Source organism: Phaenicophaeus curvirostris, chromosome 1 (genome assembly GCF_032191515.1).
Source record: "Phaenicophaeus curvirostris isolate KB17595 chromosome 1, BPBGC_Pcur_1.0, whole genome shotgun sequence".
NCBI classification, from domain to species: domain Eukaryota; kingdom Metazoa; phylum Chordata; class Aves; order Cuculiformes; family Cuculidae; genus Phaenicophaeus; species Phaenicophaeus curvirostris.
Window position 1 is genome coordinate 114,679,999 of NC_091392.1, and position 26,880 is coordinate 114,706,878.

The window sequence follows — 26,880 nt, forward strand, 5'->3', positions numbered from 1 at the left end:
GGCATTATGTAAGGGAGGGGAATAGATGGAAAAAGAAAGTGATTGAACTTCCTATTGTACTCACTCATTGACTCTGTCAATTTGGCCATCTCTGTTTCTCTTTTGGACTTCTCCTGGGGGAACAGACAAAATAAAAAAACAAATATATATACATATATATATATAAAATTTATGTAAATAAGTACATGCTTGAGTGTCAGTATCACTGTGAGGTAAGGACATTAATCCTATATATATTTCTATTGTATTTAAAGATGCAACTTTAGTCCTAAATAGCTTTATTTTTGCAGTCTCGGGACTGTGTCTACTATGATATATAAAACTTGTATTTATTTCTGTGTGAGTGTGCGTGTCTGTATCTAGTTGGAGTAATTGAAGTTATACAATCAAACTGATAATGGAGGAGGAAATCCTCTTCTGTTTGTGCTCTGCACTAGAATTTGCATGTGTTCTAGGACTTCCTGACAAAAGATATGAGCATGACTATCCCACAAAACAGACATATAGAAAGAAATCAAGCACTTACTTAGAAATAATAAATTTCAGACGAAAGCTGGAGTGAGTGCTGTGGTACTGGGTCTGATACTGAAATGAACTGACTGAAGTAATGCGACATTTATTTCTTTGCTACATAAGGGACTCCCAATCAAACCTTCTTGTCTTTGTCACTTGTTTTTGGCATAATATTTTAAATCTAATTTTGTTTTCCTGTTTCAGACACTTGTTGAAACTCTTGTAACTAAGCCTGTTTTGACAAAAGGTTTGGTCAGTCCTAAGCCCATGGATGTGGTGGAATTCCCCTTAGCAGGGACCGATGATGACCCAAAGCACGACGCAGACAAAGCAATGGATGCTGTGTCTAGTCTACTGATTTCAGAGCTAGAGTTTGGCCTGAATTAATGCACTCAGCCCTTCAAAGCCCTTTAAACTCTAATTAACTGGATTTGAGAAGATGTGGTGGGCTGTTCTCACCCTTGTGATCCCTGAAACTATACAAGGATCTTTGGTGACTAAGTCTCAGCTCTGTGAGTAAGTAGAGCTAGTCCTTAACCCCACAGATGTCATCAAAATGCAAACAGCCCAGAAGTTCACTGGTTTTAACCACAGCTGACAAGTCCAGTTGGAAAAGCCAAAGGAAAAAGGGATGGGTGTCAACACTTATTAACAGTGGGTGTGGGAGCCTGCCTACACCTCTGTTGAGGCTTCTAGAGGGGATCTTGTCGGCCATGGGTGTGCAGATGTCAGCTCTTAATCCAAGCAGCCTTTTTTCCCCCCAAACACCTCAGCAAAGGAGACAACTTCCTCCAAAATATGACTAATGGACAGCAACCCCAAGCAGATGCTCTCTGCCCCTTATCTCAGCTCAGGGACAAAGTGCAGGTTTCTGGGCAGGGTGGCCTGCAGTAGCGGCTGAAATGGCTGGGGACAGGATTCAGCATGGTGGCATCGCTCTTCAGCTAAGTCTATACCAATGAACAGCGCTGAGTCACAGGCTGAGAATGGTGTAAGAATGGTCCCTGGCAAGTGTTACTTGACAGTATTTCACGAAGTCTTTCAAGGCTGTTTGGCCATGACATGAGCAAACCCTGCTCCAGAGGTGCCTGGCTGTTTCAAGAGCTACCCCTCCTGCTCTATTTAAAAGAGTAGGATCATCTCATGACTGGAGTGGAGGTGAGGTTTCTCCATTTCTGTCTTATCCCAGTACTGGCTTCTATCTGGTGCAAAAAAATGTAAAATACATTTCCATACCAAAGATGCTACTACTTGCACTTCTGAAAGCTCGACTTCTGCTAACAAAAAGCTTATATTTCACAGTAATAGGAAACATTGGCATGCATGAAATGAGCAGATAATGCTTCATGGCTGTATGCATGCACCTTAGAACATTTTATATTAAGAAAAACATTTAAGGTTATGTCCTGAATCTGTAGTGAGGTTAATGCCTAAGTCATGCTGATAATGCAGCGTTCAGCATCAGCTTCATGCATTACTATGGAAGAAAAAATAGGAGGAATAAAGAAATAGCACAAGAGTGTTAGTTAAAAAAAAAATTAAATAAAGGTCCTGTATGGCAATTTTTTGCATGGTATTCATCAAAGAAAAGCACAGCACTGTGAAAATCATTAGTAATTTGTGTCCATGTTGCTTTACAATGTGACCATAAAACACCTCCTTCCACTAGGGATTTTACAGTTTATCAGGAATGAATGGTTGGGGAAGAACACTGTTGAGCCCTGAAGATGGAAGTCTGGATTTATTAGACTAATAACAAGCTGTGATTTTAAATATTAATACTTTGCTCTTGCAGATTATTTAATATTTTTTACTAATGATGAGGTCTACCACAAGGACATAGGAGACTAGTATATCATTTGTTTTTAAAGTAAAATTAATGAATATAATACATAAGGAGAGGTTAGAAGTTTTTGAGCCTCTGACTTCTGCTAATGATCAAATATTTGTTTTGAAGAGGTTGGTAGAGGCAAGCACTAGCAGAATGGACTTTTTCTTCCAGTAAGGACTTCAGACCACTAACAGACAAGCACAGAAACATTTAGCCCCTAGATATATTCACTGCAGCAGTTACAGTATAGTACGTTAAAGAGGAAAGCAAAGGTTCTCAGGCTTATGATACTGTCACCTGCTTGAATTTCCCTGTCTGAAAGAACAAGAAATGACAGACAAGATTCAACTAATTGCTGCATTTGAAATCACTGAAAGAGTTGAAAATGGATTTTTTCCTTGATTATCATTGAAGTTTAGAATCTGTGTGAATTTAGTCTCTCGTTTTGCATCTTTCTCTTGCTCCAATGATCACTGGTACCTGCACACATATGTACTATGAAGTTCCTCTCAAAACTCTAAGCAAGTTTTTCCATTTGTCTGCTTTATCAAAATGGCACATTTTAAGAGAATTTGGACACCTCTAAGGAATTTGGCTTGGAAGATAAACAAAGAATTCTATCCTTTCTGACAGAATGAGTTCTTGGGGGGGGTGGTGGAATCAACATCATTTTGGTCTTGACTTCAGCAGATGTGATTTTGGATAAAGACTGAGAGCACAGTAAGACTTGCCTTTTTTTAAAAAACAGACAAATGAACAAACAACATAGCATTTCATTTCAGGACAGAACTCAACTTTAAGAAGCAGATTCCTCAGGAAGCCCATGAAGGAAAGTAAGCTTTATTTTTCCATCTGTCTTAACACAGTGGGGCTCATCTATTTTTTTTGTATGTACATGGTCAGCATGGAGTTATTTCTGCAAGAGTTTGAATCCACAGGCTGTTGCTGACAGTGGACTTCTTCTGGGGCCAAGAACCCAAATCTTCCACAATCTTAGGGGAGCAGCAGAGACAGACTCTGCTCTTTTAAGAGACTGGGCTGCATGCAGATGTGTGTTACCCTTGCTTACCTGTGTGACATGACTACTGTCTTCTTGGATGCATAAAAATAAGGAAATCTTTCTCTTCATATTTTAAATGATATGGAAGTAAAGTGTAAGTAATAGATGACACTGTTGTGATGCAAGAAGGGGTGTGTGAAATGTAAATTGACATGTGAAGTATGATAACTTCAACTAGTCAAATGGCTGTTTAAAATGATTCTTTATACCTTTTGCAGTGTTGGTGAGGTCTTTCATTCAGCTGAGGGTGTAAGAAAAAGCTGCAAGCTTTCCTTTTCTAGTGGAACTGTTTACTTTTTCTTTCTTTCTTTCCCCCCCATTTTTACATTTCATTTTCTTTTTCTTTTCACTAAGATGCCTGACCTTAGTTTATTTTGAAGTTTGTTTGACACTACTGTTAAATTTAAAATATATTATCAACTCATGGTGCCTTTTCTCACTGAACAGTCAGATAGGTTTAAAGATTTTTCTCTTATATAAAATTTCTCAGTCTTTTATTCTTTCAAACAGGGAAATTCAAGCAGGTGACAGTTTCCTAAGCCTGAGAATCTTTGCTTTCTTCTTTAACGTGCTATACCACAACTGCTGTAGTGAATATATCTAGTCACTTTAGAAGAAAATGTTTCTGTGCTTGCCTGTCAGTGGTCTGAAGTCCATATAAATGAACAGTTGTCCAATCCTACAAAATCTTAAAACCGCGGTGTCCTGCCTTGCATTGAATTTAATCTAAAATTATAATAATGCTATTGCAATATTAATAGGTTTAATGTGATACCCTAAGTGCTAACACAAGAAATGTGGCCTTGATATCACTCTCACACTTCCTAGTCACAGAAAATCAGACGCCTTTGTATAATGCTCTCATTGCCTGACTTTCTGTGCTGCACAGTCTGTCACAGGTTCTGTCAGAGGGCACATAAGATGTCAACAGCACCAACAAGGCAGTTCAAAGGTTTTCAATGTCATGCATGAGCAGAGAGTGAGGACTGCATCAAATTCCAGATGGACATCAACACATGGATTACCTAGGTCACTTGTCTTGTAAGCAAAAATTCTTGGGTAAGACAGTATATGATCTTCATGTAATTTTTCTGATAGAGGAACATGGGCAGATCTGTAACTTTCTCATCAAATGGCTGTTTGCTTCAGCTAGCATAAATTGATCAGATCACTGTTTTGTTTGTTTACTGCAGGACTGAAACTTGTCTTGTACTTCTGCCTGTTTACAAGTGCAGAGGTGCACTGACATGCTAGGAATCTGTTGAAGTAGTCTACAACTTTGGCTGAAATTTCTAATATTATTTCATCAATCCTGTACCAGCTGAGCTACAGATCAGAACTCAAATACATTTTATCCATTACACACACTTTTTGTGGGGCTTTGTTACTTTTGAAAGTAATTCAGAAGCAAATCCCTAGTAATGTCATTGATGTATCTTTTAAGGCAATAGCTATTCAATCACTAAATGCAAATTTGAACAGCAAGTAGCAAAGAAGAACCTCTTCTGAAACTTTAGCTTAGAGTAATCTATCTTGGGATATCTTAAATTACTTTTCAAACTACATGGGAACGGTGTAATGTTTGAAACACCATTAAATGAGAGTAATAGAATTTCATTTTATATGGTGTCTTTCATACTCGTGACATCCTCAAATACTTTACAGTAATGAATTAGATACCGGTTGTTAGGCAATGGTGTGTAGGCAAATGCAGCACTCATTATGTGTTATTCATTTTAGCAATAGCCTACACTCAGCTTTCAAATCACAGCTTATTTTAGGTGGAGAGGGATTGCTGGAAGAAGTTGGAGCTCTTCCTTTTCGAAAACAACATAGGAAGTTTCATATGTACATGGACATATATCCAAAAATGGGGAAAAATAGCTTGATAACCTCTAACAATGAGATGCATCATGTTATTGTGTTATTTTACTATTACTAACATTCAAGCTGTGTGTAAGACCTGTGCAGATTTATAAGAGTAGCTTTTCATGCCTCCCTGTCCCAAAGCTAAAAAGCAGTATATCTTACTTGGTTTTATTTTTCTGCCTTGCCCAACCCAAGAAAGGTAGTTGGTCTCAGTAGCCTGTTCTATCTCGTCTTCTAGAATTAACTCTTTAAGTAGTGACTATAATGACAATATGTGTGCAGGATCCATCACAGTGTGATCTCAAGCAAATTGACTTCATCCTCAGCTTTAAATGTGAGCAAGTATTCTGCATTCCCTTACAGTGATCCCAGTGTTTGAATAGCTAAGAATACATTTTGTGCTTGGCACAAGAGGTGGTTTCAATGTGCATCAAGTGGAAAGAGCTTAAAATATAGTACTTGAATAGATGGACTAAGTGAAGTTCACCGAGGGTGTTACTGAGGCCGGGTTCACTTGGGTTATTGAGCAGTAGGGGTGACTGTGGCTCATTAATGTGTTCAGATATCATAAAGCACTCTCAGTAGCTCTGATATAAGCTGACTTACATGAAGGATATTTGCATTAACAGCAGGAGGAACTGAATTTATTTCTCTGAGTTCTAGAATTTAGTTTTTACATTTCTCATGGTTTTTAGTTAACTTACTCATCATTCACACTTGGTCTGTGAAATATGTATGGAAAAATCACTGGTTTTTTTCCAGGCAGAAAATCAAACGGCAACTCTAGAGAAGCCTATCAACTCCTTTCAGACTCAAGATAGAAATCTCACAGAGTCATGTATTAAATCTACTGCAAATACAAAGTCATTCTCTAACTAACAGGAACAAATATTCACATAATATAGAGTTAGGATGGTGCATGGTGATTCTGATGGTAGGAAACCTTTCTAGGAAGACAAGCAGCATAAATAAATGTTACTGACTGCTGTTAACTATGTATGAACATTCTTTAATGTATTTGCATCTACCAGATAACAAATAAAAAAATCATGTTTGAACAAGATAAAGAAAAAAATAATCTGAGAATTTGCAGGAGAGAATACTCACATCTATCAAACAGAAAAAAAAAAAAAAGAAAAGGGGGAAGAGAGAGAGACTTTATGATTTTGACATTTTAACTAAGATCTAACGTGTAGTTAGTCTCAGGTTTCCAGGTTTCCTTAAATAACCTAAAGAACTTCAGATTTTTAAACTAGTAAAATTGTTTGCGGAGAACATGACTAACAAAATATTTAGAATCTATCTTTGGCAGTAAGCATCAGACCTACAGCTTTTAAGTACCCATAATTTATTGTGGTAATGGTGCTACATGCAATTTGTTTTATGAATAATTCTGGTTTACATTTTTATGCTGTTAAGTACTAGTTGCTTCTGCTGTCAACTGTATAAGAGCCACTTAAGCATTAATATGAAATGACCATTAAGGAACTAATGGGAATATTACACAGTCATAGGTTAATAAAGAAATATTTTGGGAATCTAAAGGACAAAATGTAGGAGTTAAGTAATGTTGCAGTATTATTACGTGATTAAAGGCAGATTTATTTTCTTAGTTTCTTTGCTTTAGAGGGTGAAGTACGCCAGCTTGATTTTCATCTCCCATTACAAAGACCTTACAGAATGTCTGAAGATTTATTTGATTCCCACAGACCCTAGTAGAAACACATCTCTTCTAAGACAATAAGTTGGGTTGACTAAACACTAGGAAAGCCTCCACTTCTGTACTTCGACAGCCAATGAACTGTATGTAACACTTGTTTTAAGGTGCTCAGCTTGGGTGTTCAAATTATGGATGAAAGAAATTGCAATGGAGTATTTAAATCTTACATACTACATTTCTAGCCTATATAATGAAACTAAGCAACTGTAAGTATAAGCTGAAAATAGAGAAGAATATCCTGGCAACAATGGCATGTGGTGATGCTATACTGAAAAGGTTGGAAAGCTTTTTACTTAGGACTGTTAAAACGACATTGGACAAACCAGCATAAATTATATCTCGGCAAATGGCCTTCAAGACAGAGTTGGTAATCTTACATATGCTTTGTCATCTAAATCTCAAGACTGCGTGGTGAAAAGCTCTATAATCAGTGGAAATGTTCTTGCCAATCCAAAGACGTTTGGATCATACTCTAAAGAAATTGATGTTTTCTTTTTTAGGGCATAATTGATGCATATATTTGGAACCATAATAGAAGAAATGTAAGTTAACTTGAGATAACAACAGTTACCTTACTTTAAAAAGTGGTAGAAACACAAAAGAGGAGATTCACTAGAGAAAATAGACTTAAAAATGCTTACCCAATCTTTTCATAATAATGTGTATGTTTAGTTTATCATGAACACATTGCTTCTGTGCTCCCCAAACACAAAATCTCAACTGGTTGTTTGTATTCTTATAACATTAAATTCCGGATTGATGGTTGCCAAGAAGGCCAATTGCATCCTTGCTTGTATCAGAAATAGTGCAGCCAGCAAGAGTAGAAAACTGATCATACCCCTGTACTTGGCAACTGGTGAGGCCGCAACAGTTTTGGGCCCCTCACTACAAGGGGGTTATTGAAGTGCTGGGGTACGTCCAGAGAAGGGAAATGAAGCTGATAAAGGGTCTGGAGAAGAAATCTTATGGGGAGCAGCTGAGGGAACTGGGACTGTTTAGTCTGAAGAAGAAGAGGTTGAGGGGACACTTCATAGCTCTTTACAACTACTTGAAAGGAGGTTGTAGTGAGGTGCATGTTGGTCTCTTCTCCTAAGTACTAAGTGATAGGACAAGATGAAATGGGCTCATATTGCATCAGGGGAGGCTTAGATTGGATATTACGAAAAATTTCTTTACTGAGAGAGTGGTAAAGCATTGGAACAGGCTGCCCAGGGAAGTGGTGGAGTCACTGTTACTGGAGATGCTCAAAAAACATGTACATGTGGCACTCTGGGACATGGGACATTAGTAGGCATGGTGGTGTTGGGTTGACAGTTGGACCTGATGATCTTGGAGGTCTTTTCCAACTTTAATAATTCTATGATTGTATAACTTCACTAAGAATCACTTAAAGACTGTCAGATTCACACGAAAAATTATAGGCAGAAGCATGCATAAACTAATCTAGAGACTGTTATTTAAACTGGTTAAGAGAGTAGTGTAATAAATTATGCTTTGTTTATTACTTGCCTTGAGGCACTGTAAAAATAACTCATAACTGAATCAAAAAGATCAACCATTTCAAAACTGAACTTGTATTTTCAGGTACCTTGTGAGACTTTAATGATGAACACAAAACCAGGGGAACTGGCATTTTCCTTTGTTTTATGCTATGATCCTGTTCATTCAATGAAAGTTCTTTAGAACTGTCTTCAGTGCCAAATTTGATTCCTATTGAATAATACTGAAGTACCTCACACAGTATCCAATTTTAGCAGCCTTTTGTTTTTAAATCTATTAAAAAAATCTTCAAAAGCAGATATATTGAAAAGAATAAGTAACATGTCAGATGATGCAAAAATGTTAATAACGAAAATACTTCCCTATCCTACTGAAAAATACTTGAAAATACCTTCCATTACTACTCCCTGAGAGAAAAATTGAACTTCTGGTTGCTTATGCTGATATTCAGGCTGATCTTACACAGATCTTTTTCAGTGAAACTGCAAAAACACTGAAAAAGAGAAATGCTGAACATTTTGTTCTCAAGTTGAGGTCTTCCACACAGAAAAGTCAGAACATGAAAATGCAGCACTTTCCATATGATTACTTTGTTATCAGTGACCTTAGGGTGAAACTCCCTCTTTCCCCAAATGCACAAAGTCACAACCCCGATTTTCGATCTGCCATCTTTTCAAAGCTAATGAAGATAGTAATAGGAGCTGGAGCAGAAACAGTCAAAAAAGGGATTTTGGGATATATAGGTTGAAGTTCATGCCAGCCCACTGGAAATTTGGATATACAGTCGAAGCAAGTTATTTAGACTCCCTATAGAATCAATAAAGGGAAACAAACACCTCCAAAGACAAGTTATTCAGGTGTCTCAAGTAAATGAACCACTTACTTGCTTTATGGCTAAAGACAGGCAGTATGAAGCCCCCTCTCTCTCTGAAATTACTGTTGTATTGACTATCATCCTTCTGCTGTGCTAAAGGTTTTCTCATACCCATCACCTCACATTCTCCCCATTCCCACATGCTGTTTTTTCTTATTCTCTTGTTTTATCCAGCCAATCACCTTTCCTAAAATGCCCTCTCCTTTCCTTTTCTACCTAACTTAATAACTTTCTTTCTTCCTCTTTTTACACTCTTCCACACTTCTGAAACAAGCATGCTGTTGTTGCCATCATAACATGCATGTCTCCTTCTCTACCCCTCAAGCCCACAAGTACTGTATATCTTATCTAAATAGACTGTACATCTTTGAAGGAGGTACTGTCTACCTCTTGAAATATGCACGCTCAATCACAGCATCACTTCAAGTCTTTAGACTCTGTGGACAAGTTCCTATTTTAATAATGTGTACAATGTATTATATTATACATCACTGCAAATGACAGAGAAGTATTATTAATAAAAATGCAAAACAGGGTGAAAATCATTGCGTTGCTGCTCTCAACATTCTCCTGGTACTTAGACCAAGCTCAAAAAGTGTTCTGACTGCTCTAGGAGACTTGTGCTCATTGTTGGCTGAGGCTAGATAGAATTCATGTTGACCACTTTAAAACTAAAGGCTGTTTTCTGCAAAGGAATGCAGTCTTGGCACAGCACAATGCTGCCTAGAGATCCCCAAGCAGCCTCTGAAAGAACCATAACTGTCAAGTAAATTAGCCTGCAAGAACCTTGCACTAATATAACTACGCTGCTAGTACTTGAGTTAGATTTTTACTTAGAAATGTTTTATATTATGCCATGTAGACATCTGTATTTTGTCTAGGGGATTTGAATACATTTTAACTGGAATATCTGGACAAGCTGCATGAATCAGACTAAAGATTTACAAGTCAGACACAGCATATCTTTGTGTTCCTCGGATAGTACAGCTGATTGCACTTTATATACAGTGTACGTTGTATACATTAACATATAATGGAGAGGTTTCAAAATGTACTAGCTTGAGTTCTCTCTAAATTTAACTACTTCCAATATAAATATGTTAGTGACAAAAGTTCAGCTCATGAAGCTAGCCATCACCATTGCTTTTAATCTAATTAAGTGTTAATAGAATTAAAATATTAATAGCTTTTAGCTTCTCAAGGGAAAAATATTTGCTATAAAAGAGATGGGATGGGATAAAGCATCTAATTCCTATCAAACTGTAATGATATTACCACTAGCAGATATATCATCTAGGTTCCTCTGCTGTACCTTGATATCTCCAGGAAGACTGTCCACCACTTTCCTCCAATTTCACTTCCCTGGGTCCTCCAAGCTCTTATATCATACACCCTTCTCTCACTATCACTCCAAAGGAGTCCTCCTCCTTCTACATTACGAAGCTCTGCCCTTTACTCCATCAGTTTTTTTTAATTTTTATTTTTATTTTTATTTTATTTTTATTTTTAACTACCGTTACTGTTTTTGTCTGAGATGCCTCCATGTGTGGATTAGAAGCAGCAGTATGGTAGAGAGCTTCTGGAGTTGCCCGTGGGCTTATGTCCTGAGTGAAGCCTGAAGACTTCCAGTGTGGATGAGCACCTTATACTGCAATACAGAGAGAGCAGAAGTATTCTCAGGCCCAGTGTGTGTATGAAAAAGTGAGCTGCTCATCTTGCCTCAGACCTTTGTTAGCACAGCCAGCACTCAGAGAGGGCAATGTTAGGCACTCACAAGAGCGTCAGAGCTTTATTGCACAGCAAGCACAAACTGGTAATCAACTGGGAATCCTTCTTGGTTTCTGTTTCCTTGAGAACATTTACCTGTAAACTTATGACAAGGCTCCTCAGTACACAGGGCACAGTGCAGACACAGAGAAGTCTACTGCTGATGTGACCCAATACAGCCACATGCCCATGGTGGGGCTGGGCTGAGAAGTTGCATCATTGATCCATAGGTGGATCTCATCAGCTTGGCCCTGAGATGCACTGACATGACAAGCTGGATAGAGCTGCACCATGCTGCACTAGATGGTATAGAAGTCAGAAGTCTCTAAGTTTGTTTTGTGAATTTTCTGGTTATATTATTCTGATTCTGTGGTTTCTTGGTCTTATCCTTTATTTATTTGTGGTTAACAATGGTTACCATTTTGAGAAAAAACATTACAGTTATCATCTTTAACTCCTGCATTTAAAAATATGATGTTTATTATTACTCAGGATTCCAAATATATTTCCTAAGAGCTGTTTTGTAACATTTTAAGCAAGAGTAAATGTAGCCAGAAGTATTTAAGAATTTTTTCTCAATTTTGTAAAAACATCCTTATTCAATATTGAAATGACGTCTTTTCTCCTCCACAGACACTAGATTATGATCAACATTCATTGAATTATGTGCAAACCTGGTTAATAAGAAGATAAGCACATGGCATTTCCCAATCTGTCCTATTAACATAAGCATTCTACCCCTGTGCAAAATAGATGAGAAACACAAAACTCCTCTGAATTTTGCAATTTGACTTGATTTTTATGTCTGCTGTGTAATTCTTAAATGCTTAAGACTTCAGAAATCTCTAGGTAATTTAAGGCTAAATTAAGCTTTACTCACAGGAAAAGGGAACAAGATTTAGGTAAGATGTTTTGTCATTTCTTGATATCTTTTAGTTAAAATTCCTTTTTTAAAATTTTGTTTAAAGAGAAATAAAGCTCTCCTTCTAGTCATTTGTACTACAATAGATCAGTCCCAGGCTTTTCTAAGCATTCAATGGAACAGCTCGTTCTGCTTTGATGTGGAACTTTTGGGTCAATTTTTCATGTCTTTCTGGTTTTCTCTTTCTTTCCAGAGCAATTACAGCCTCAGAAACCTGGAGAATGCTATCCAACATAGGCATATAAGCCCTGACTGAGAGATTAGGTGCAGGCAGACACATCTTTATGAAGCTCTGCTTGATGTGGTCAGACCATGGATAGGTTCAGTCTAGACAGATGTTTCAATGTGGGGTCAGGGCTTAGGGCTAAAACTTCCTTCCAAGTTCTTCAGTGGTATTTGAAAAGTTCCAAATTAAAGTGACTACCTTGGTGTGCATTCTATTGGAGAGAAATCAGTTGTCCTTTTCATTTTTCTGAGTATATAATTTCTCCGTCTACACTCTGAAATCAACCCTGTGATGCAATTCCTCAGATCAGAATGATTTTTACTCTGCTAAATTGATTGTTAGATAATTACTAATATGCAAGGTGCTATGAATCATGACTACAAAGTGTTTCATGCCAAGCAAGTTAAAAGAACATGATGTTTACCATAATGATTTTAATAGCAATTGGAAAATTTAAAGCAGCACTTCAAACACTTACATGAGGGGATAATGACTTGTTGGGGCTTTATGAGATGGCATACAATTGTTTCTGCAACTGGTTGGATAAATCAGGTTTATGGAACATCACCCAAAACCCCCAGATCTTCCCAGGTTACAGCTACCAGTCTTCTTCACAGATAGGGCCACAGTATACTGGAGCCCAGAATGCTATTTCAGTGTTGAAGCCTTGGGGACCAGACTTTCATGAAAGGCTTCATCCAATACTTCTGAGGACACACTTAAATGACACCTGCCTTTTCCATCTTGTTCAGTACTTGCTCACAATCTGTCCTTGTGAAAAGTATAATTCAGCATTAATATACTATTTGAAGTTGTATTTCTGCTACTGAAGGAAATTTCCGATGTGTGTAATTCCCAGGACTAGCATTTATTACTGTTTTTTTCTTCGTGTAAAATGAAAGAAAACAAAACATTTGCACTCTTACACTTCTCTGTCCTCCTCATTTTTATGAAATCTGTTCTTTTAAAGTTCAGTGTTACTTCTCATTGCGCTGACAGTCACTGCTACTTTATGGCTTTCTCATAATTCCCACTTGGCAGTTTTTGCACTGAAATTGTGATGGGTGTCCAAATTTTCCAAGCCACCATAAGTTTTCTGATCCTGTTAAAGGTGTGGGTGATGAATACTTTCGGAAATTATGCCTTGAATGTTTTAATAGAGTCATTATCCCTGTATGTTGTCACAACAACTAGACCCTCTCAGTGATTCAGATCCAAATGGAAAATCACATCCCAAATTACAATAAATATAGGTACATGCAATTATCATCACAGAAGGCACTGCAGTTTCCATACTCATTGAGTCATGGTTTCCTCAGCAAAGCCTGCCAACAAAGGTACTAATTAATGTTTTTTCTAATGTAGACACCTGTCCATTAGGAGCTACCAATTCTTTGTACATAGAGAAAGCTGTCAGATGGTAATTACCTTTTGTTTTCTGCTGCTGAGGTCTCTGAAGGAGAAGGTTTTCTCACATTTTCAGACAGGCATGAGACCTCCAGCACCTTTGGATAATTTTTAATTTTATGCTTAGGCAGGCTTGGTTTGGTTGGGTGGTTATTTTGTCTTTTGTTTTGTTTATGGGCTCTATTTGACCATACAAGGTCACATCATTTCCAAAATCACTTATTTTGTGATTTTAGGGGAATTTTAGATTCAAGGAGAAAGAAATTATTACCATTTACTAAACTGGTCCAGAAAATTGCTTTTGCACCCTCAAGCACATAATTAACAGTAGTCAAGAACTAATGGGTTTACCACATCAGAGCTCCAGTTCTAGAAAATGTACATAGACTATTTAATCCCAGCACTTTATAATTATCATATACTTCCCTATTTGAAAAGAGAAACACCTCACTACCATTCTTTAATGAACAAAATCTGTCGTACTACTTTGAGACCCCCAGGCTGTATTCTTGAGAACAACTTCTATCATGATTTAAAATCCTTTCTTCATTCTGCCTAGCACAATATAGTGCATTCTTTCCTACAGAAGTTATGCACAGTATCTCCATTAGTGAAAATAGTGATAGCAATCTGAGTTTAGAGAAATCAAAAAGAGACATAAACAGTCTACACACTCCCTGTCTCGCCTCCCATCTGGCCTCTTTCTTGGTAGATGCACAGCCAAATATGGCATTTTCTGTGTTTTGGTTGTATATTTTGTTGAAATGCATCATGACTTAAGCCCAACTTTCTTGGTTTTCTCTGAATCTATAGGCCTCTGATCTATAGAATGTGTTGTCTTTGAAATATATAAACTTTCATTTGCTACTCTTTTACTTCTTGTTATTGCTGATGATGACTTTAGTGATTTAGCTAAAATCTTGAACTCCTTCTTCAGGGCCTGTTCTACTGAGCACTGTCACACTGAGTGGTACTTCACTCCTCAAGAGATTAGCAGGGCTGCTTTCTGTGGGAAGAAGCATCAGAATTTGCCTTTCTGTATTTAGCCCTAAGGAAATCAGCTGCCTTCAGCAGAACCAGCTCATGCAGCATGAGTAGGGGAAAGGGGGACAATGGGAGAATAATGTCAGATAGGGGAGAGGAAATACCATGTAGGGGTAGAAATGCTTGAAGGAGCTCAAAGGCACAGAAAGTCAGGAGAAACCCACATGAGTAAAGCAAAGAAGGGAGGGATGCATGGTAGAGCACAGCTCCAGTTTGGAGATCAGAGTCAGAATGGCTGTGTCAGCATTGCAGAATCTCCTAGAAGAGTCAGCCAGCCTGCTGAGGAGCAGAGCTTATTAGCTAGGGCATAGTGCTGCACTGACCTCAAGCTGCACCAGGGGAGGTTTAGGCTGAACATCAGGAAAAGAGTTTTCACAGAAAGGGTCATTGGGCACTGGAACAGGCTGCCCGGGGAGGTGGTTGAGTCACCTTCCCTGGAGGTGTTTAAGGCATGGGTGGACGAGGTGCTGAGGGGCATGGTTTAGTGTTTGATATGAATGGTTGGACTCGATGATCTGGTGGGTCTCTTCCAACCTGGTGATTTTATGATTCTATGATTCTATGACATGGCTGTACTGTGTTCGGGTCTTGAACAACTATTCATGCAAGTTGTGCTGTGTGAGGGGTATCAGCCTATTCAGGTCTTCCTCAGGAGGCTGGACACTGGTGAGTTAGTGCATGTTGTCTGAGGAAAAGGCGAAAGAACTGAGCTTCTGGAGTTTAGCTTTAGACCACGAAGGTCCAAGATGCTTCCACTTCTTTGATGGAAGAGTATGAAAGCAGCTCAACAGGGAGGAGAGCTGAATAAAATCACTTCAGAAATGAGACAATGTTCGGTTTCAAAGAGATTGTGTGGACGTGTGTACCCAAAGAATTTTTTTCTTCTTTCTTTTTCTTTTTTTCCCTTTATTTTTTCACCCAGCTAAACCAGTGGCAGTTATATGGACTCATCACTGGTCTTTCCTGGTGATGTTGAAGGGAAGTCTAAACTGGTGACTACTTCTTTGCTCTTTAATGGAGAACCTATAGCAAAGACTGGTACCTGATATGCCTCAAAAAAAATGTCTAATTTGTTCTGTTTGGAGACATTGATGTTAATACTTTTTTCTATGACAAATTCTGGGCTGCTTTTTAAAAATTATTATTACTAATTAAGCCATAAAATATATTTATAAATGACCCCACGGCTGTCATTCCTTTTTATTCTGATTTCCAACTGAAATAAGTCAGTTGTGACTACAGTGTATTTTTTGTCCTCTTCAACAGTTTTGACATCAGTTTCAACCACATTTTTTTCAGAGCACTCAGAAATTTCAGTCACATTAATTGATTTGAAATACTTTGAAAATTGTCAGCTGAGAAGGAGCCATTGCTTGGATTCAACTTACTGCTAGGCAGTGGAGAATTCATATGGGAAAATTCCACAGGAATTTGGGCCTTCTGCTGCTGAAAGAATTACCCACAGATGGTACAGAATATGTACCTTCAGGGGCTAAAACGGTGAAGGTTCTATGATTCATTAAATTTAAGTAGCCTCCCTGAAGGCCTTGGTAAGCCATGACAGTCTATATATTTACCCCTGGGGCACAATTTAAGCTCTAGAGTAATATCTGCCTTTAGTGTATTTTGTTAAGTTACAAGTTTCTGGGTATGGGATGGAAGCTTTAATCAGGGAACGATTTATATTTAAATATATTTCACACAGCCTTGCTTGCACAACTTTCTGTTGCTGTGCTGCTCTTTATAGTTCTCATTTTGCTATAGTCCTGTGTCTTCTGAGAAGAATATAAAGTTATGGCCTCCTTGCTCTGGATGTGGTAGGACTTGGAGAATAACTTGCTGTGTAACTCTCCTGACTAGAACAGATTATTATCTCAGCTAGATGTCTCTTAGCTTTTACATCATCCATGAAACATTGGTTTGGCTTTTCATTTAATCCATACCCAATTAAAGTTGTTCCATAGTAGAACAAGAGGACCAGTTTAATGTAAAATATTCATTCCTTTTAGAAATTAATTTGTAGATATTTCTTCCCTTCTTCTGCAATGGGTTAAGTTCCTTTGCTGAGATGACCTGCTGCTGACTGTACAAAGTACACTTAGTACTGTAGTATTTTTGACTAAGCTGAAAAATATTGGTGGTTTAGAAGCCTTGATAAAGTCTATTTCTCTGCTTGTCAGCCTTCATCATGGATTAAGGTAGTAACACTGCAAAACCTCTCTAGTCAGCTAAGCAATGGTACACATGTTTAAGCAGATGGTTAAATGCCGTTGAAATTGTTTTGTGGTGGCATAACGGAGAAGGGCACGAGGGCCTGTATTGATAGAATGCTTCCATTATGAATAGCTGTTCCTGAAATGACTAACCTCCATGAAGTTATTAAGTGCAGGTGCAGATGAATGAAAGAATGGATGAGGAGGGGTGGGAAAAGTGGTTTTCTCACATAATGTGCCTATCAGTACAGAAAGACCAGGCCAGATAATTCTGGATACGAATTAAGTAAAGGGGGATTATTTTTTTACACCACAATTCGGACATTTTCTGTTCACTGGGACAGCTCAAGACAGATTGCGTGATGGCAATCTTATGAGTGGTGTTTGAATATATAACAGGAATAGGATCCAGCAGCCTGTGTATACATGGTGCAGAACAAAATGTTCTGTAAACCTTGTCAGAAAAGTATATGTCCTTGCCAGAAATACATACCCTTGAAAGACACAGAAAGCTGTTAATATGTGTACAGTCTATCAGGAGTGGAACTGATAGGGGGAGGTGAGATGGGAAATTTTATGGCCTCTATTGCCATTTATCACTTTCTTCAAATAGACTGTAACCCAAGAAGATATCCAACCTCCTTTTAGGAATACTCCCGATCAAACTGCTGAGTTTCCTGCAGGAAATTAATTCATCTGTCTGCCAGTCCTTGTGAATTGTTTAACTCCTTCAGTGCTGCCCCAAAGAGTACTACTTTGGTTTAACCTTGCAGGCTGCACTGATCAGAAAAAGCACATCCTATTACCTTCTATTTGTGGTCTCTTTTCACTGTTCTTTCACTGTGCCAGCCTGGGATGCATTACATCAGATCATAAAGAACATTGATCTGTTAGGAGTACACGTTGAGACTGGTGTAAATTTCAGAAACATTTAGGCAGGTGTGGACACTGAGAAATAGATGGCACTGAAAGTACTTTGTGGGACACATCTACTTACTTTGACCCTCTTAGTTCTTCTGGAAAAGTAAAGACTTGTAGGGTAAACTACCCTAAACACGAATGTATAAGTAACATGCAACAGTTGCATTGCTGCTATTGTTAGTACTAGGAATACTAATTCTTCAATAAGGGAGCTGTAATCTATGCTACAAGTAACACCAAGTGTGTACTGGCAGTGTTGAAAAATGGTTTTGAAACATATTTTGAGGCGTTTTTAGGATATTGTTATAATTTAGGATATTGTTACATTTTATTCTTTGTTATTTATAGGAGTATCTCTTCACTGTGATGAGAATACTTTCGCATTCCTTATCAAGTGCCCAACAGTGTGTTCTGTATTTTTCTTACTTGTGGAAAAAGCATTAGGTTAAAACAATGCTTTTTTCAAGTTGAACAAATTAGAATTTAATAGTAGCAAATGTCAGCAATACCTCCCACTCAGCAAAGATTTCAGAAGTAAAATTAACCTTTGTAATATACATTTTATTTTTGGCCAGAAGTAATCTCTTTAGGCTCTGGTCCAGATATTTGAACTGGCTAGAATAGAAACCAAATCTATATGTTTTTTCCATGTGTGCCCTAAAGTGTTTAGTTATGTCTAAAAAAATAGACTGATTTGGATTATGGACAAGTCATTCAATTGGCTTTCTCTTTTTCAAATCTTCTATCCTGAAAAAAATATATAATTCTTCTAATCAGAAAAAGGGAAAACAATGGTTTTAAAGATACTATTTCTTTTATTTTTTTGGATGAAGTCAGAAGCGTAGGGCTGGAAGTCATTTAGAGAAGTTTGATTTTGTTTCAAACAAATAGATTACACAAACATCTAAAGAGAATCTGAAAAACTACCTATTTGCAGTTTTCCTATCTTTGACTCTTGTAAATAAACCTGTTTTTTAAGAACTCTTGGTGCTTTATGAACATTTTTTGGGAAGTCTTCATATCTTTGAAGGAAGGATTTTTCCTGTCTGAAGAATTGCTCTGTGTCTTTCTATGGAACTAACACTTTAAAAATGCAGCTCTCTGAACATTTTCTTTCTAGCATCCCTTTTCTTCCTTTGCTGCTATAGTTCTTTTTTTAATTTTCCCATGGAAGCTAAGCTCAAGAGAGAGCTTTTCATTGGCCATGTTGAACTTGAATGGATCTACCTAAACAAAGAGCAGGTGTCCCCTTGTGTTACCTAAATCACCACCATCTGCAGTGTGGGTCTAACACAAGATTTCTTGCCACAAGCTTCTTCTCAGTTATATATATATATATATGTTTGCCTGTATGTCTATGTTTATGAACTTTATCTGTCTATTTTTTCGTCGGTCTATCTACCTACCTACCTACCTGTCTGTCTGTCTATCTGTCTATCTATCTGTCATTTGCATAATATGAATGTCTACTGAAAAATATCAAGACCAAAATTGCACCAAAACTGCATTGGCACTTCGTGCAAAGCAAAGTTTTCATTGATTCATTCATTACTGGACAAGGTTAGATTTCTGTTGGTGGTAGCAAGATAATGGTAATGGTGATGTCATGTTTCAGAGTGCTTTATGTACACATCTTTTAAGCCTATGAGGGTAAATCACCTTGCCAAGTGAGATATATGTTTTTCTTTCATTGACATTTTGATGCATCACCTCAGAACGCAAATTACTTCTTGTCTGAAAAAGGAAAAGTCTCTTCTTTTTTGTTCTAGAGACATTTGCTGTCTTAATTTTTTTCTTCTTAAAAATTTTTTACTCTGTATTCCTTTTCTTGATTTTGCATCTTTATCCCTCATGTTTACTTCTTTCTTTTTCAAGGAAAAAAAAGATTGATTATCAGAATTTATTTTATTATCAATAGATTATTGATTAAAAAGAAAATATATATAAAATAGCATCTAGGAGTGAACTGAATAAATTGAAGGCAATGCTATGAGTTAACTTGGAGGAGACACCCACAAAACAATGGCAATCTGAATCTAGCTACTTCATCTACCTAGAACCCATCCTGTAAGGACCAGCTGGTTTTGGTTATCTCTGTTTTCCTGTCAGGGTCAGTTTACACTTCTGCACATACTGCAAGTTAATAAGGCAGGTCTTGGATTCAGCAATACCATTCATTAAACAATTGGTATATTAAAGAATAATAACAAAAAAGGATACAAATTGACTCCTGGTTCTGTTTTTTCTTCTTTATTGGTCATTGGGAAGACTGATTCATTTTCCCAGCTTGCATAATGTGTGTTCTTGTGTGCTTGCCTGTGTTTTTGATTTTTTCTGGCTGGAACTGAGGATATGCTTTTATTTGCCATATTTGCCATTGTACCAGAGTCTGCTAATTTATCTTCCTGCTTCCAGTAGGCTGAAGATGTTAGAAGTTGGCAGGGTCCACGACTATAAACTAACCTGTGTTGTAACACGCCTGACTTGATAAATTATTTTGACAAGTTCTTGTTCTCTGCTTACTAATACCACCCCCCCATTTTTTTTTTTGGGGGGGGGAGAAGCATGCATTTTAAAGTTTAAAATTAATACAGTAATGGAAAGAAGATCCTTATTTTTTTCCAGCCTGGATTGTTTCTGATGTGGCAGTTTTCTTGCTGATTGAGGAATTAAGACTAGAATGACTGTGTTCTGTGGTTTTTGCCTATGGATGAGTGAGTCTTTTTTTCTTTTTTTTCCCCCCTAGTTGTTAACATGTTACATTGTTTCTTCTCTAAGTTTAATCTGCTGACTCAGAATACAAAGGAGTAAACAAATGTTTCATGCGTAGGCTTTTGTTTATGTATGTTTTGGGGTAGGTAAAAGGTGTGATTACTCTGAAGCAGTGCATGCAGGAAGGCCCCCAGACAGTTTGAACTTAAACTTTTATGAAGATGAGGAGTAATACACCATAGAACACTGGAAATCAAAGGTCTGGTTCTCCACACTCCTGTGTGAACTACAAATAGCCTTTCAAATACGTTTCTTCCCTATGATTTTGATATGTCAACTTTTGTAGTCAGTTGTGTCATAGCCTTCAAAGAGTGATCTCAGGAACAGTATATGAAGACTGTGCTGTAGGTAAGCCCACACTAGGAAACTGGGGAGAATATTTTTTTCACTAAGAACAAACCTAATGTACTATAAATGGCCAAAGAATTGAAAAGAAGCATTTGTGGAATCCAAAGACAAATACATAATGCAATTACAGATTTTCTGTTCTCTACAAACAGTTTAGCACCAAACTACTCAGGACACTGTGATAAAAGAAATATTTAAATAAGTGCCATTCCCTTACAGAGCCATTAGTTTCAGTTCTTACAATTCAACAAGAAACAGCTACCTGAACAATGTGGTAGAAAGATCACTGTCATCCGTGGGAGCAGGATTAGTTTTGTGCACAGAAAATGTAGACAACAGATTATAGGGAATTTCAAAATAGCTATTGTCTTGCAGCTTGGTCTAGCCAGAGCTCTGGGAATTCATGCTGCTGAGCTGATATGAGTATGCCTGAGAAGATGGGGACAAATTCATGGAATCATGGAATGGTTGAGACTGGAGGGCATCTCTGGAGGTCATCTGGTCCAACCCTTTGCTCAAGGAGGGCTGACTAAAGCTGGTTGCCCAGTACTACATCCAGATGACTTTTGAGTATCTATCTCCAAGGAAGGGAGACTCCATAACCTCCGTGGGCAACCTGTGCCAGTTCTCAGTCACCCTCACAGTAAAAATGTGTTTCCTGATATTCAAAGTGTCCTATGTTTCAGGTTGTGCCCTGTCACTGGGCACCACTCAAAAAAGCCTGGCTCCATCCTCTTTGCACTCTCTCTTCAAGTATTTCTATACATTGATAAGATGTCCCCTTGAGACTTCACTTCAATAGGGCTGAACAGTCCCAGCTTTCCTAACATTTTCTTGTATAAGAGATGATCAAGTCCCTTAATCATCTTCATGGCCCTTCATTGGGCTCTTTCCAGTATGTCCATGTCTCTCTCCAGCCCAGAACTGGACACTGTCCTCCAGCTGTGGTCTCACCACTGCTGAGTAGAGGGAAATTCTTGCAGAGGTACTAATTTCTTCTCTTACTCATTTAACTAGTGGAGTGAGAAGCAGCAAGCTGGCTAACCCCAACTTTCTCCAAGGCCTCTCTCTACCAGTTTTGCCCATTTACCCTTCTCAGATCAAGAGCTGCTTTGCTCAAGTTCTCCCTTTTGGAGTAGTAACCCTTGACCATGCATGGATCCTAAGAAGCTTTGAGCCAGCTCTGGACGTGGCAGAGCACAATCCAGCCCACCTTGATGGAAAGCAGACATTGGCTCATGGTGTTTTTAGTGCAGTCACGTTGACACTCCACAAACTCAGAGCTGATCCAAGGCCTGTTGAAATCCGTAGGCTTTCACTTGGCTTCATTGGGCCCTAGATCAGGCCCTCAGTCAGTTATACTTCCATTATTTCTCAGCGGGAGACTGAAGGCACAACCTTGTACATTCTTGACTCTTTTTTTCCTTGAGAATACTCCCATTATTGAAACAAGATGTGACGAACCTCCCTAATGCACAATAAAAAAGGGCTTTGTTCTCCCCACACACACTTCATGGTTACACAGAAATGTAAAGCTCCTTTTGTTTTTCTTTTGTTTGTTCCCTCCCACAGTAAGCACACTAATTACCTGCTCCTTTCTACTTTCAGTTACTGTGACCTTACTGGAAAGGACTGGTAATGAGAGACACTTCAGGACCTAGACTTAAGCAAAAAGAATTCTAATATATAGAAGCATCCGAGTGACACAGGTTCTGTTATCCCACTTTGAAAAGTTACATTGAGACTTTATGAGCCTAAAATTTCTAGTGCAAGTCTGTGGGAGTCTGGAGTGCAACTCAGGCTAGAAAGTTCTAGCAGAGTACAATCTACATCACTGCAATCCCACAAAACTCTGCAAAGCTACGAGTAAGAATATTTTTTATAAAGGTAAGAGAATTCCTCTACCCTTCCATTGGGTGCAGTAGATTTTCTCCAAATGAACCCGAAGCTCATAGTCTTCTCATTTCTGTTTGACATAGGTATGTTTGCGGTTCGCTATGGACAAGTGTATTACAGGCTGCCTAGGGCGAAACTAGAGGTAACAGACACCTTTGTCAATAAAGTGTAAATGCTTGGAAAACTCCCAGTCTATCTATGGCGTTATCTATACTGAAAGGTTTGGGTGCAATGACTAGGAGTATATTTCATCCAGAACGAAAATGACCTCACACACCAAATATATATGCATCACGGTATTTGAGGCACAACCCGTGAAAGCAGAGAGAGATCCATCTGGCCCTCCATTTATGGGCACTGCATTTTTACTGTCACTTTTTAAAAAGTTATGTTAACATCCACCTCCAGGCTGAGTCTTCGTGTATGCAGTTCTGTTCTAAAAACATTCCCTTTCTCAGCTGGAGAACCTGCTCATGTTTTCCCCTTCTCTATAGTTATTCTTTCCTGTTGCTGCTGCAGAACAAGACACTAAAAACTGCTGCATAATATGTACAGGTATGTCTTTGGGAAAGGTGAGGAGAGGAGGCGGCTACATTTGTAAGACACACAAGTGCTTTAAAAAGGATTTTTATGACCCTATTTGAATACGAGTGAACACTATCCGAAATTAAAACCTAAAGTAAAACTTAGATAAAAAGATATCTCCTGGTATTTGTATACAATTCACTTAATGTTCATACTGCATATTTTTCATGTGAGACATAAAATGCATTTTCAAAGCTCAGACTTAAACTGGCATTTCATCTACCACCTTTTACATCAGTTCTTCTGCTCTGATACCATATTGTTTGCTTTCCATAAATAATACACTGCTCTTTTCTTGCTGACAAAGGGCAGTAGATATTAAGAAAGGACTTTCTTGCTTCGTCTTATTTGTTAACATCATCAAGGTATCCTAGATAGAAAGAAATAACTTTCCCTGTTTTGTTAAGCCTTAACAATTTTCAGGTAATTCTACTGGAATAAATTCTACTATGTGAAATGGTTGTACCTGAAAAACAGACATCTCCCTTCACTGCTATAAGTTGCAGTTTAAGCTGTGCTAATTGCTTGTTATTACAGTGTATGAGCAGGCAAGGGAGACTCAAAGGTAGAAAACAAGCTGAAAGTGTTTCCCCTGACCCACACTAATTTTTCCATGTTTCCAGTGGAGTTCAAAAAGTTACCCTGATCCCTGAGGGATAGGATTCTTTCCTCTCCATATATACAAAGTCAGCTCTTAGTTGTTGAATAAGATAAGTCGTCACAGAAGCTGAGTTCTGATAATTGGCAGAGCTAATTGGGTCATATTCTAACACCTGAGCAGAAAATGAAGAATCTTAATTGGAAACACATGCTGGGACTTGGCATCGTCTACATTTCCATTTCAATGCAGATTCGATGGCAGTTGTGCACAACAAGAGTTCGATATCCTACAAGAACTAAACATGCTGTCTTTTTAAAAGAAGAAGAAAACCTTTAGTTATCATCTGGACTTACTAATTTTGCTTTAACCCAGTTAGATTTCTGAAAATCTAAAGATTTTGCAATATTTGTGCCTCAGAGGTGCATTGCTTTCTTTTTAATTGAGGAGGTAGAAGGATAATCTGTTTAGAAGAATGTGGTGGCGGTGGCATTCCCTTTCCTCAAATTTACTGTAATTGCTCCAAGAAGTGAGAAATCAATCAGAGCACTGAAATTCTGAATCTTGCAGTCTGCAGTGCTGGAGGAATACTGTGAGACTTTGAGTCACTAAGGTTATTTTATTTTTTTAAGCTCCGTATGTCCTGTTATTGCCCTGTCTACTAGTTACACACTGGTAATGGACTCATTCATCTTTATGAAGCATGCATGTTAGAATGGTATCATGACCACTGTCATAACCAGAAACAGGTAGGCTAATTTCCTTTTGAAGGATGCTAGGTGGATGGCCTGTTCTACTGCCAGTATCTGAACTGCTGTTTCCAAGACCTGTTTGAGCATTTTTGCATATCTCTGTGCTGTGCTGAGCTATCGTAGATCATACATACACTAGACAGTTGACTGTCACAAGAAAGGTGACTGCTGCAAAGTAAAGCTATTTAATTAGCTCTCCCTTTGAATTTATACACGCTAGTCTACAAATGTGCAGGTACAGCTCTGCATGTGTTCATGTATGAAAGCATGTAGGCACAAACACACATACTGTCCGGACTTCATTTAATTTGCATTTTAATTTTGCTACACTTATTTTCCTTGTTATTCCCACAAGTGATCTTAATGGACTCCTTTCTTCCCTCCTGATTGATTCCTGAATTCCCTTCACGGCAAATGAATAGAAAAGGCAATATATGGAGAAAAATCCTTCTCTCTAGACAACAATGTACATTTTCGATGCATGCTGTACGTTTTACTCATGGTACCCCTAGAGTGCTTGCAAGGCATCCTGCGCTCACAGAACCAGTGAAGAATATAATGGTGATTCACAGTGAAAATTGGTGAGGAAAATTTGCTATTTACAGTCTAAGTCCTCCACATACTTCTGACTACATAACCTTTAATGTAGAAAAACAGTTAATAAGAATTGCTTGTAGATTTACAGTGTTGAAGCAGAGGCATGGAACTGCATATATAATAGGATTGGAAAGCTTTCGTAATTTTAAGACCTGACAAAAATAGTTTATGTTTAAATATTTCACCTTGTCTTATTATGAGCTAGCATTTCTCTATACTTACTAATAATTGAATGTATTGTGGCTTAAAAAGACTTCAATGCAGGCTACCTGAGGGTAGGTACAGCCAGCTAGGGAATGCTGGAGGGAGCGAAAGATTGTTACAAAGGGCACGTGCCTGGATATAGACTAATAGGTTGTATAAGCTGGAGGAAGAGAGAACACATTTTTCTACTAAGCCTGTAGTTTATACTAAGCTAAGTCAGTGTGCCCTGGAAGCTACTGCCATATTTTGTCTTTATGGGATTAATTGATGATTTAATTCCTGTTCTGTAATTAATCAGTTAGTACTGTAGATCTGATGCAATGGAGGAAGGTGTTTGTAATGAGAAACAACAGAGAGAAGTTAAAGCCAGACAAATACATACAAAATGTATGAATGAGTGGTTGAATGGTTGGACTCGATGATCCGGTGGGTCTCTTCCAACCTGGTTATTCTATGATTCTATGAAAAAGAGAGGCACAAATGTTCAGTAATGTTTGTATAATGACCTATGTGTCTAGCCACCAGGTAGATGTCTGTTCACCACTTCTTGAGCTCTCATGTCAATACCTGGATATAGCCTGGAAAAATATGATTTTGCCAAAGATGAGTTACCAATCTAGCGTTCTGTGGTATGATCTGCTTTTTACAGGAGTAAGAGCAGATGAACTAATGGTGACCGTGCTCTTAAAAACAACAGAAGAAGGCATTTGTGAATCATGCCCTTCCCTTGGTTTACAGGCTTTGCCCCACAAAAAGCAGAATTTTAGCTAAATGCTTGACTGACCTGGGAATAAAGCACTGGCTGCTATCAATACATGTGGTTTGACTGCAGATATCTGTGGGAAACTGGGGCTTGTATATTCAGATGTCCTAGTGACTTCGATCCTTCCTGCCAAGAGTTAAGCATTTTTCTATAGATCCACATTCAACCCAGGAGGGACAGGGAATCTGAATACATTGCTGAAATTGCCTTTGAATCGCCTTATTTTAATCAGAGTGTTCTAAAACATATAACTATAGGAATGCTTAACTCAATGACAGCTCTCTGTTCATTAGACAGCAGTCCCTTCTGTGTCCCTGAGTGACACACTCTGTTGGTTTTATCAACTAGTAAATGACCTCTTTTGTTAAGTAAAGATACATTTTTACATTTGTACCCATTGAATGTCAATTTCTTTGCTTTGGTATTGAATTATCTATTGGGATTGTCTTCAGGTTCTAGAGACCTAAAATAATGTAGCTTCTTGGTTTAATATTGGAT

The 26,880-nt window shown here is 38.0% G+C and overlaps 1 protein-coding gene across 2 annotated transcripts in view; it reads right to left on the reverse strand.

The window, feature by feature from the left end:
• The window catches only part of KCNJ6 (potassium inwardly rectifying channel subfamily J member 6), a 163,626-nt gene that overhangs the window by 113,384 nt on the left and 23,362 nt on the right, over nt 1-26,880 (reverse strand). Inside the window, exon 2 of one of the 2 annotated variants that reach the window (XM_069871393.1) lies at nt 65-113. The exons of the other annotated variant lie outside the window; for it this stretch is intronic. Coding sequence (XP_069727494.1) covers nt 65-89 — 25 coding nt within the window. The 5' untranslated portion in view covers nt 90-113. The remainder of the gene's footprint in view (nt 1-64; nt 114-26,880) is intronic. 2 annotated transcript variants of the gene reach the window in all.